This window comes from Phocoena phocoena, chromosome 5 (assembly GCF_963924675.1).
Source record: "Phocoena phocoena chromosome 5, mPhoPho1.1, whole genome shotgun sequence".
Classification (NCBI taxonomy): domain Eukaryota; kingdom Metazoa; phylum Chordata; class Mammalia; order Artiodactyla; family Phocoenidae; genus Phocoena; species Phocoena phocoena.
The window spans coordinates 75,744,078-75,757,047 of record NC_089223.1 but is presented as its reverse complement, the minus strand read 5'-3'; the positions used below and the strand labels follow the sequence as shown (position 1 = coordinate 75,757,047).

General features: G+C 41.2%; 1 protein-coding gene across 1 annotated transcript; it reads right to left on the bottom strand.

The window, feature by feature from the left end:
- Positions 1-2,026: 2,026 nt before the first annotated feature.
- On the bottom strand, positions 2,027-11,718 carry TLR10 (toll like receptor 10). Its single transcript, XM_065877955.1, has 2 exons — positions 11,650-11,718; positions 2,027-5,096 (listed from the first exon to the last, which is right to left on the bottom strand). The coding sequence occupies exon 2, from the start codon at positions 5,006-5,008 to the stop codon at positions 2,573-2,575; it is 2,436 nt and encodes an 811-aa protein (XP_065734027.1). The 5' UTR covers positions 5,009-5,096; positions 11,650-11,718; the 3' UTR covers positions 2,027-2,572.
- Between the last annotated feature and the right edge of the window lie 1,252 nt (positions 11,719-12,970).

The window sequence follows — 12,970 nt, the reverse complement described above, 5'->3', positions numbered from 1 at the left end:
GGCGGCCAATCAACAAAGCGTCTACAGACAAACTATATTTCCTTTGGAAAATCCTTGGAGAGTAGCCATGTGCCAAGCACTGTCCTGGGCAGAGGTGGAAACAACATCTGTGAGCAAAATAGACCAAATCTCTGCTCTAAAGGAGTTTGCATTCTAGTGGGGGAAGATGGAATAAGCAAAATAAATAGAAAAATGATAATGGAGGGCTGAGGTCAGTACCAGCTTCACACAGGTGAAAAACGGAGCTAAGGGACCATGGGAAGTCTCCCCAGCAGAGTACCAGTGGTGAAGTTGTCCTCACAACCTCCAGGGGATACCAGGATCCCAATTATTCTTCATCCTCTATACAAAGAACACGTTCTGGCTTGTGGACAAAGGGTGGCTAATCTGAGAAGATCGTTGTTTTAGGAACAGGTTGAATCAGATCGTTGTTTTAGGAACAGGTTGCAGGACGCCCTGGTGAGTAGGGAGAGACTGCAGATAGAATCTAGATCTCAGATAATTGTGGGGAAGATTTAGCGGTTGTCCAGCTGCTAAAATTAGAAGTTGCTGAGAACTAAGCCTAATGTGTTATTTTTTAAAATTATAATAAAATGTCTATTTAAAAAACTGTATTACTAAACTGAGGACTGGAATAACTGCCATGAATAACCCAGTCCTGACAGCTTTAGGGCTGATGTTATCTTCTTTGTTTGTTCCAAGTTAATTAATCTGTAAAGGTAAGAGTCTCACGCTAATTCATGCAAGATCGACAAAGTCTTCACACAGTGTCTGTCTGACTCTTTCCGAAGCTGTGACTCACACTAATATCAGCAGCCCAGCTGCTGGGAGCCTGGGAGGAGAGGTGTTCTCCTAATCCTCTGCCATCTCTCCACTGAGGTTTCCTCGGGCTTCCCCTTCTACCAGACAGACCAAGGCTCACCAGGAAGGAAGAAGAGAGACACTCAGCCTCAGGGCTGCTGAACTCGAGCTCCTCAGAGCAGACTGGCCATCGGCCAAATGGAAGTACAACCTGGCTTCTAGATTGACACCAGCCTTCTCCCTACACTCTCAGGCTGACCTTCTTGAGTCCACTTTTTTTTAATGGCTACTAGTGTGAGGAATTCATACGACCACAAACTATAAGGAAATACAGTAGATGCAGAGCCCAGTTTTAGCCTGTTTAGGAGATTGGTTTTATTAGCTTGAATGAGCTGAAATAGATATTTTTGTAAGTCAAGAACAACCAAATATTGGCAAATTCACCTGATTCAAGCTGTACTCAGGAATCCGTCAATTCTGGGTTCTCAGTCTTCTCTTCCTTTCACCTATTCCTGCTCTTCCTCTTCAGCTTCTCAGAATTTGCCTTCAAATTCCACTCTCTATCCTGAAGCCAGTTGAGTCCCTACTAAGTTCCTCTAGCTAACCCAATGTCCATTCCATAAACATTCATTGAGCATCTTTTCTGAACCGTGGACTGAGCAAACTGCCGGTGATACAAGGGCAGAGGGAAGTCTGTCCTCACCTTTGAGGAGCTCATAGAAGAGTAAGAAAGGGATGTTTTTTTTAAAGATATAGCATCAGTTTGGTGATGAAAATATGTCCCAAGTGTTGTAGAGAATAGAGGAACATCATGCTTGGGGGAAGAAATGAGGAAAGTTTCAAAGAAGAGTCGACATTTGGATTGCGCCTGAAGGATATGTAAGATTTCCTAAACGAACTAAGTCAGGAAAGGTATCACAGGCAGACATGATGTCAAGTTCTAGAGTCTGGGGGCATGAAAGGAGATGAGTGTTCTGGGAAAAGGCCAATAATTTGATAGGGTTCAATGATAGGTTGCAAGGGTGCAAGAGGTGATTGATGTCAGATCTTAAAGGCACTTCCTTCCTTTATCATGTGGGTGAGCCAATAGGGAAAGAATGTGTTTGTTCTTGATGTTTGTTTGTGAAATATAATTTTGCAAAATTCAAGACAGCTTGTTTTCTTTCAATGAACTGTGAGGCTAGAAGGGACGATCAAACAAAATGAGTAGGATGTGTAGGCTTTTAACATTATCTTTATTGTTTTCTCTGCTTGCAAAAGAAGTATAGATTCATTCTAAGCAACTCCAACATTACAGAAATATACAACATAGAAACCAAATGCTCCCTGTAATCCAAACTTCCAGACCCTAACCACCTATACCAATGTACGGGTATATACTCCTTTAGACTTCTATTTCAATGTATAAAACAAAATATAACTTTCTCCATACCAGAAAATATAGAGCTACCTCATTTTTTAATGGCTGTGTAATATTCTGTTACATTAATGTACTATAATTTGTTAGATCGATCCTTATTTTGTGGACATTTGAGCTGTTTTTAATTTTTCATGATTACAAACAATGCCAGGATGAATACCTTCTTTACATAAACCTTTGCAAATTGCATTTCTATAGGATACATTCTTAGAGCTCCTTCAAGGAACTGACATGAAGGAATGATAGTTTTTCATTTTAATAGATATTGCCAAATTGCCATCATAAAGGTTGTATCAATTTATATCCTAACAGTATATTCAGGTCCCGATTTCCCTAGGGGTGGGTGGGACTCTATAGGCAGTCTGTTCTTATCAGAGAGATTGCAGAACCTCGAGACTCTTCATTCAGTTCTGTGAATGTCTGCAGTTCACACATCTCTCTGGTTTCTAATAAATTAACACGAATAGCAGCTCGAAGGTTTGCCCAAAAAAGGCCACACTTACGCCTATCCTTGGGCCATTCCAAGTATGCTTTCTTTTCCATGAGAGTTTTCAGCTTAGGATACCTGGTAGGAATACAGTAGAGCGGAATGTGTTCCAGTAGGATAAGAATTATGCAATCAGAACTTTCATGGAAGAGACTGTGATGGGCAAAGTAGAGTTCATAATGGCACCACTCCGTCTGGACAAAGTTGGGAGACAAAACAAAGATGGACTTATAACTTTTCTCAATGCAGTTTATGGTATCTTCAGTAATGCTCTTGCCAGGGTCAGAGTTTCCCTCACGAAGGCAAATCAGGACAGAACTATCTTCTTTCTCTATATTGGGAATCAGTTCATACTTCACCCAGGCAGAATCATGTTCACTGTATGAAATCAACACATGGAATTGGATATTTCTCTTGAGCTGTTCTTGGCTGGTCTTCCTAACCCTGTGCCATGTCTGTGTCCATTGACCTAGCATCCTGAGATACCAGGGCAGATCAAAGTGGAGGCAGCAAAAGGCCACAGCCGTCCCCAGAACTAGCATGATAACCACAATGGTGACAATCAACAAAGCTGTGTTGCAAGATATTTCAGGAAGATGAACATCCTTTAACTGAGTCCCCTTTAGATTCAAAGGGTATTCACAGATGTATGAATCTGACCACCCAACCATCATGCCCTCTGAGTATTTTTCAAGCTGAATAAAATCTCTTAATTCACAAGTACATCGGAATGGATTTCTTCCTACACTTAGAGTCTTAACTTCCTGGCAGCTCTGGAAAAGCTCCAGAGATGGGCTGAGAATTAAGTTCATTTCAACGTTCAGAACTGAGAGTCTTCTGAAATGACTGCACCCAGGAAGATCAGTTAGAAAATTAAATGCAAGATTTAACTCTCGCAAGGATGTCAGGTGAATAATGTCTTTAGGGACAGTTTGAATTTTGTTATTATTCAAGTCAAGTATTTGAATATTTCTGGGCAAGCACCTGAAAACAGAATCAGCAAATTTGTTGGATGACAAGTTCATGGTGATCAAGGTTTCTGGCCACAAGCAGTTTTCATCATTTTCATGTTGTAACAGATTTTCGCTCAGATCTAAGTGCCTCAAGGATGTGTTGCCGGCAAAGCAACTCACCAAGGAAAGTGTCTCCAATTTATTGTCCTTCAAAATGAGAGTTTTCAAATGAGGCAGTTGGATAGATTTTTTAAACACGTCATCTGTTAAGATATTGTTAGCAAAATTTAAATATTGGAATCTCGTAGGATATATAGGGAACAGCATGTGAGGCATTTGCGCATCTGATATTGTCAGGTTTTCTATATCCATTTTGGTAAAAAGCAAGTAGACTCTCTCCTGTGGGATATTAAAAATTCTGAAATGTACATTCTCCAATTTTATAGTTCTCATTACAGTGTTTGAGTAGTCAAATGAATTGTGGTCAAGATAAACCTTACCTCCAAACGTCACATGTTGAATCTCGAAGTATTCTACCGACGTATGCCAAACAAATTGGAAGATAAGCAGAAGATCATCCCAGAGTAAATCAACTTTATTAAGTAACAGAGTGGATGTCTTGGCATTCTCTAAAATAAGATTTTGCTGAGTTTCATAACTTGCAAATTGGCTTTTGCCATCTATATTCGTAATTTCTAATATTTTTGAAGTCTTCATTCCATCACGCAAAAGAACCCAGAAATTTGTGTTCATTGGTAAAACAATGTGAAGTTTTGTTGTGTTTAAGATGGGCAGGCTACCTTCTTCATAATGAGAAAGAGTTCTCAATCCTAAGAAGACAGTATTTAGATGCAAATGAGCAATTTTCTGGAAATCTGATTTTTGTATTTTTGCCCCACTCAAACCTAGGATTTCCAGGTGTGACATGTTGCCAGTCTCCTCGCAGGTAGGCACAGTGTCAAAGTCATTGAAGGACAGATCTAAATGTCTGAGACCTGCCAGCGAGAACCAAGTTACACTCTTCAGTCTGTTGTAAGACACATCTAAATATCTTAACTCCTTGTTGAATTCAAAGGTCTTGATATCCAGCTCTTGGATTCTGTTATGGCATAGAATCAAAACTTTCAGTTTAGAGAAGGAATGAAAATCTGAACGCTGGAGTTGAAAAAGGAGGTTGTAGGACAAATCCAGTATGGTTGTGGTTGGGGTCAAGTCTTCAGGAACCTTTCTTAAAGATGCGTTTGAGCAGTTGGTGGTCAATTCTGTTTCTTCTGGCAGCTTTGAAGCCCCACTATGCACTGACGTAACAATACTACAAAATACGTAAATGCTTCTGATATGTTTCATTGTAATTCTGAGGCTTTTATCGCTGGTTCACCTCAGATGACTTTTTTCACACATCACCTCATATGAATGAGGAAGATGAGTTCAAATTCTGGAAAGACAACATATAATGTTAAGTGGTTATGTGATTTGTTAAACCCTGTAGGATTTTTTTTTTTAATGCCAACATCTGACTGTATTCACCAAGAATCTGGATTAGGGTTCCAACCCATTTATGGAGTCTTTGACTTGATCTCAGAGCTTGGCTTTATAGATTTCCAAGCCAGGTACTGTGTCACACCCCCATCACTGAGGCAAGTCAGGATTCCCAGAAGGGAAATAGATATATAATAGTTGGCAGAAGTTCCTCTCACCCAGTTCAAATTAGGAACTGCGTTGCTAGGTCATATTCAACACCCCCCTGCCACATCCCCTTTTGATAGCCTGAAAGCTTTAAGAAAATGAAAAGAAATTTTTAAAAATTAAGATTTTTTTTAGAGCAGTTTAAGATTCACAGCAAAATCGAAAGGAAGGCACAGAGATTTTCCATATCCCTCCTGCCTCCACACATGCACAGTCTCCCCCATTATCAACACACACACTGGAGTGGTGCATTTGTTACAACTGATGGACCTACATTGACTCCTCATAATCAGGCAAAGTCCATAGTTTATGCTGTCATTCACTCTTGGTGTTGTACATGCTAAGGGTTTGGATACATTATGGATACATGATGACATGTATTCATCATTATGGTATCATACAGAGTATTTTCATTTCCCTAAAAATCCTCTATGCCAATTCATCCTCCGCCCACCCCATAACCGCTGGCAACCATGTGTCTTTTTTTTTTTTTTTAATAAATTTATTTATTTATTTATTTATTTTTGGCTGTGTTGGGTCTTCGTTTCTGTGTGAGGGCTTTCTCTAGTTGTGGCAAGCGGGGGCCACTCTTCATCGTGGTGCGCGGGCCTCTCACTGTCACGACCTCTCTTGCCGTTGCGGCCTCTCTTGCTGCGGAGCACAGGCTCCAGACGCACAGGCTCAGTAGTTGTGGCTCACGGGCCCAGTTGCTCCGCGGCATCTGGGATCTTCCCGGACCAGGGCTTGAACCCGTGTCCGCTGCATTGGCAGGCAGACTCTCAGCCACTGCGCCACCAGGGAAGCCCACCCACTTGTCTTTTTATTGTCTCCATAGTTTTGCCTTTTCTAGAATGACATATAGTTGGAATCATACAGTATGTTCCTTTTTCAGATTGGCTCCTTTCTCATAGTAATATGCACTTAGGTTCCTTCCATGTCTTTGCATGGCTTGATCGTTCACTTCTTTTTAGCACTGAATAATATTTCATTGTCTGGATGTACCCCAGTTTATCCATTCACCTACTGAAGGACATCTTGGTTGCTTCCAAGTTTTAGCAATTATGAATAAAGCTGCTATAAATATCTGTGTACAGGTTTTTGTGTGGACATAAGTTCTCAGTGAAAGTAATTCTTCATCACTGAATGCTGTGGGCCCTTGAATTAATGCCATGAAGTTGTTCTTCAACTTTGTATTTGTGAACATAGAGAGTCTCTTGAGTGAATATCTGACTTTCAATAACACTTACCCATGTGTATAGAAAGTCCAAAACATGGAAATAAACATGGTTCCTGTCCTTGTGCCTCCATATGTCTTTAGGCTGGTGGCAAAAGCAATCTGGATCACTGCCAGATAGGGATAATGATAGAAAGAATTTCCATTTCTTGAAGCGTTTTGAGGTGCTAAGAGATATACTAAACACTTCACGTATATTATCTCACTTATCCATCACAAAACTCTGGGAGAGAAGTACTATTACCCACATTTTATAGATGAAGAAACTCATGGATGCAGAATTCTGAGGATTTTGGGAGAAGAGTCAGGCTTCAAGTGTTTGATTAGACACAGAACAGAGGTGGTTGGAGAACTAAGAATTTCATATTATTATTCAAGATATTTATTGAGTACCTACTCTGCCAGGCACTTTTTCTAGCCACTGAGGCTATAACAGTGAATAGAACAGATAGAATTTCTCTTCTGACTCAGTTTATATTCTAGTAAGGGGTAAGAAAGGAGAGACTATACACAAAATAATAAATTTATCTGTTAGGTGGTGATCAGGGCTAGAAAGAAAGTAAATGAGGGGACCTGAGGGTGACTGGGGAGTGATATTTTGTACAGGATGGTCTAAAAAGGCCTCACAGGACCTTCATGCAAAGATCTAAAGGGAGTGAGGAAGTGAGCCACTTGTTGTCTGGGGATAGAGTATTCTGGAGAGAGAGAGCAGGTACAAGTTCAGAGACCTGATGGTGGGGGGACATGTTTGGAAAATGTGAGGAATGACTTGTGGAATTGGGGGAGGTGGATTGAAGACGTCAGACCTTGTAAGGATTGGGAATTTTCCTCTGACTGAAATAAGAAACCAGTACAGGATGTAGAGTAGAGGAGTGGCAGATTCTGACGTACATCTTAATGAGTCCTCTGCTTGTCTGTTGGAAATGACTGGAAGGGCACAAACCTGGCAGGGAAGAGCCCCGGGACACTATGGAATAATTCATGCAAGGAAGAAGGTAGAGAGGGAGGTGGTGAGAAGTGGTTAGATTCTGCTATTAAATTAGTAAATTCTTCACCTTTACGTCCTCCCACACCAGGAACTCTGAAAACACAAGGGAAGGTAACTAGCAGTGGTGAGAGTTTTCCTGCTTCTACTTGCATGTGTTTAATACACATTGACCCTCAGTCTCCCTCAGACTGGTCACTCCCATAGACAAGCAGGAGGAACAAGAGACAAACTCACGGTGTAGTGAGACTTCTCTGTACTGTTCATGCTGTTCCGTTGTTCTGAGAAGCTGTGTGCATGTGTGTGTGTGTGTGTGTGTGTGTGTGTGTGTGTGTGTGTGTGTGTATGCACCCATGCAGGGATGGTGGGGAGAAAAACTGGCAGAGCTAACACAAAAGGATACCTGGAATATTACTCGCTCTCAGCTGGATTTTTCTTTCTCTAGAACCTGTCTGATTTTATTGTTGTGGTTGTTCTTGTTGAAGTGAAGAAATTCTGGAAAACATGTTGATATTTCCTAAGATAACTTACAAGTGAAAATACTTTATAAAATTGTTTCATAGAAAATAGGAAAAGGGAAACCGAAATGTCATGTCAAGCATCCTGTGATGTGAGTGTGAAGAGAGAATGTTGATTTTTTTTTTTTTTTTTTTTTTTGCGGTACGCGGGCCTCTCACCGCTGCGGCCTCTCCTATCGCGGAGCACAGGCTCCAGACGCGCAGGCTCATCGGCTATGGCTCACGGGCCCAGCCGCTCCACGGCATGTGGGATCCTCCCGGACCAGGGCACGAACCCGCGTCCCCTGCATCGGCAGGCGGACTCTCAACCATTGCGCCACCAGGGAAGCCCGAGAATGTTGATTTTTGATATTCCTTGTCCATTGTGCCCTCAGTGGAAGAGGACCATGAAAGGCACTGGTTGGGGGTGGGGCTGAGGAGGGGCGGGCCCAGAACTGACCTTTCACTTTTCCACTGAGATAGTCCCTCCATGTTTGTTTCCTCCAGTCCATCCCATGCAGCCCTTTCTTGGTCATCTCCTTTTTCTGTAACATTTAATATACCATCCAATGATCAAAATAAGAACAAATTCCAACATAAAAAAAGAGTCTCGGGCTTCCCTGGTGGCGCAGTGGTTGAGAGTCCGCCTGCCGATGCAGGGGACACGGGTTCGTGCCCCGGTCCGGGAAGATGCCACATGCCGCGGAGCGGCTGGGTCCGTGAGCCATGGCCACTGAGCCTGCGCATCCGGAGCCTGTGCTCCGCAACGGGAGAGGCCACAGCAGTGAGAGGCCCGCGTACTGGAGGAAAAAAAAAAAAGAGTCTCTGTGATATAACTTTATGTCCATGGTTATTTTCCAGATTTTAGGAATCCAGCAAAATAAATTAGTTGCCAATACCATAATTTTAATCCATATATTCAGCATGTCTAGTAGCATCTCCACACCATATTGACTCTCATGCAAATGAGGCAGTGGCCACCTGATATCTTTTTGGATAACAACTACCATTCACTGACTTTCTGTAGATTGATTCCTACAACCACCACCTTGAAAGGTAGGTGCTATCACTGTTCAGCCTTTACAGGTAGACAAGGTGGCTCTCAGAGAGGCCCTGTAACTGCCTCACAGTCACAACTTAACCCATGGTGAGTGCAGAGCCTGGGCTCTTAGCCACTCTGCTATCTTGTCTCTCTAGGGTGAGTCAAGATAAATCTGTTTTCAAAATACACTATAATATATTAATCAATGAAATTATAGCTCACTACGTCATACTGAGTCTTTAACGTTTCCTTATACACAGTTCAAGGAATCCAGTGAATAAGTCTGCAAGTGCCATCCAACTTAGGTTTTAGGTCAGTTACTTACAAGGATTGACATGGATTGAGCCATTATGTAGAGCACTGTCTTGTTGAAGTCACTGTATTTTGGGGTCACTTGTTACAGCACCCTGCCTATGTCCTACCTAATGTACTACTGCACTTAGAATGAAATCCAAACTCCCAATACTGGATTATAACGTCTCCCAGGAGCTGGTCTTGCTTCCTTCTGGGATCTCGTTTCATATAACTCTTCTCCTGACCCTCTGCACTCCAATCATACTGCCCCTCTCTTTGTTCCTTGGCCACATCACGCTTGCTCCAACCTCAGGGCCTTTACCCTAGCTTTTCCCTCAGCTTGGGATGCTCTTCTCTCATCTTTCCTTGGCTGGATCTTTCTTACCATTTAGGTCTTGGCTTAAAGTTTATCTCCTCTAAGGAACCTGATTTGGCCACCTAATCTAAAGAGGCCATTTTGGGCTTCCCTGGTGGTGCAGTGGTTAAGAATCTGCCTGCTGGTTCAGGGGACACAGGTTCGAGCCCTGGTCCGGGAAGATCCCACATGCTGCGGAGTAACTAAGCCCGTACGCCACAGCTACTGAGCTTGCGCTCTAGAGCCTGCGAGCCACAACTACTGAAGCCCGCGCGCCTAGAGCCAGTGCTCTGCAATAAGAGAAGACACCGCAATGAGAAGCCTGCACACCACAACGAAGAGTAGCCGGGCCAAGACTAGGGTGATTTCAGGCACATATTTTAAGAGGCACCAAGTAACTCAGTAATCAAGATAAATAATATTTTAATAAAATATCTTTAAATTAATATAAAATCCATAATGAACAAAATGTCAAAATTTTTTCATAAAGACAGGGTTAGTATTACTGATTTTTCCTCTTGTCTCAGGTTCCAGTGTGGCTTGGTAGGACATTGGCAGTTATAGTCATTAAGAAGATGAGGTGTTTTTAACATTATTATCTCACAGAGTACTTCAGTTCATAGCGACTTACTTTAAGTTGCTCCTATGTCTAGGAGCTATGGCCCTTGAAAAATGCTATGTCTAGGAGCTAAAGCAACCCAGTTGCTTTATCTGGAATCCCCTAAGTTGAGATGTCATAGCTTTCATGTTTTACCCATGTTTTACTCTTCTCTCTGCCCAATACCACAACCTCATCTGAAACTTATTCTAAAGAAGTGAGAGGAACTAACTCTTTCTGAACTTCTCTTAATATAGTAAAATAAAAAGGTCCCTCTCTCTCAGGCAATGCGTATAAATTATGGCATTTCATTTAAGCATTTTTAAAAATAGGACAAACTTTTGATGAAAGATGCAGTCAATAAATATGTTACTATCATAGTCATGCTACTGTTACTGGGTGCTGAAAGCAGGTGAAAAACAGAATGACTTTCTTTAATAGTTTATCATTTAAAAGTCCAAGTCAAAAGACACCATGAAATGATTATTGGTGGCTTGCCAAAGAATTCTTAAACATCTAATTTCTCTTTTCCCAATGATGCAAAAACAAAAAATGGAGAAGGGGTTAAACACCCATCGAATGTTGAATAATCTTTACAACATAAGAGTAAGACAGACTGACATTTTATGAGCGTTTCCTGTTTGCCTGGCACGGGGCTAAATGCTTTCCATACATTCATTATCTTGTTCAATCCTCTCAACAACCCAACAAAATGATGGCTACTTTTATCTCCATTTTACAAATGGAGGAGCTAAAACTCAGAGGTTAAGTAACTCGCCCAAGGTGAGCCAGTGAATAAGCGGTAGAGCATGAATTTGAACCCAGACCTATCTGGTTCCTTGGGAACCCAAATGGAAGGCATTTCAAACTCTGAAATGAAAGAGCTTAGGGTGTGATTACCGAGGCTAATTCCGTTGCCGGGACTAGTTGTCACTGTGGCCTCTTCCTCTCTTCCTACCTTATGTGCCTCTCTCCGAAGCTATTGATACTCTGCTAGGTGTCATAAATTTCTGGAAACCCAAACCCTCAAGCACCTGCAAGACAATTCCTCAGATCAATAGTGATCAATAGTAAGCCCAAGGTCACTCACTAATCATTAACATTTAGATTAGTATAGGCAAAATAATAAATACTGAAAATCTGAACAAGGCTGCTTTCCTCCCATTTACTGAATAAGTCTGAAAAATCTGAAAATCGGAACAAATCTACTTTCCTCCCATTTTCTTTAGAAAAGACCATGCAGCCCTTATTTCGTTTTCATGAGTGTTAACAGCAGACAAAACTAAAGAGTTCTTACCCTCAGGCTTGCAGCGTCTCCATCAGAGCTGCAGGTGTGGACAATTCATAGACAGGACTAGAATTGGCTGGAGGAGTGATTGAATCAAGCTTTTCTGTGAAGCTTACGCTCCTTTGCCCTCTACTGCATACTGGTGGCATTACATGTTGCGTGAGTTCATACAATCTTAGATCACTTTTGAAAGAATTGAAGTAAAATACACATAATGTAAAATTAACCATTTTAAGTGCACAGTTCAGTGGCATTAAGTACATCCACATAGTTGTTCACCCATCAGCATCACCCATCTCCAGAACCTTTTCATCGTCCCTCACTGAAACTCTATATCCATTAAGCAGTAACTCCCATTTCTCCCTCTCTTCAGTCCCTGGTAACCACTATTCTACTTTCTGTCTCTATAAATTTGCCTACTCTAGGTACCTCAGATAAGTGGAATCACACAATATTTGTCCTTTTGTGACTGGCTTTTTTCATTTAGCATAATGTGTTCAAGGTTCTTCCATGTGGTAGTATGTATCACAGTTTCCTTCCTTCCCTTCTTAAGGCTGAATAATATTCTGTTGTATGTATATACCACATTTTGTTTATCCATTCACCCATCAATGGGTATTTGGGTTGTTTTCACCTTTTGACCATTGTGAATAATGTTTCTATGGACACGGACGTGTACAAATATCTGTTCAAGTCCCTGCTTTCAGTTCTTTTGGGTAGATACCTAGAAGTGGAATTGCTGGATCATATGGCAATTCTACGTTTAAATTTTTGCAGAACTGCCATACTGTTTCCCACAGCATCTTAGAGCACTTTGATGCTGCTTTACTTCAAGGTTCGAATCAGTCATGCTGCCCATCAAATTGGGTGGGAAGGCCAAGTGATAATAAGAAGAAATAGGAATGGTGGCTCCAAAGTTTCAGCAATCTGACTGGAAGAGAGTGGAAAGGGGTTAATTAGAGGCCTTGTCTTGAAACGAAGTGGTAAAACAAGCATGACATTTTTTAATGTAGACTGCAGAGAACAGATCAATTTTTTTCAAAGCAACAGTTTTTTGAGGTTTTATTTATACTTGACTTTAGGTTCCGATGACACTGCTGGAGATCACTAAGGAAGATGAAAATTTCCAAATGGATTTGTCCACAGGTGCATGATGGTCAGTTTTTAAATGGACAATTATAATAGGTTTATGTAAATGTAAAACTGGGGGGTCCTTAACAAAATTTTTTTCACAATTATGTTGAGGTTCTTTAGTAAAATTGTATGTATTTCTGCATATATTGTAGGGATAAAATCATACAATGAATAACTATAAAGAAAAACAAAAAAA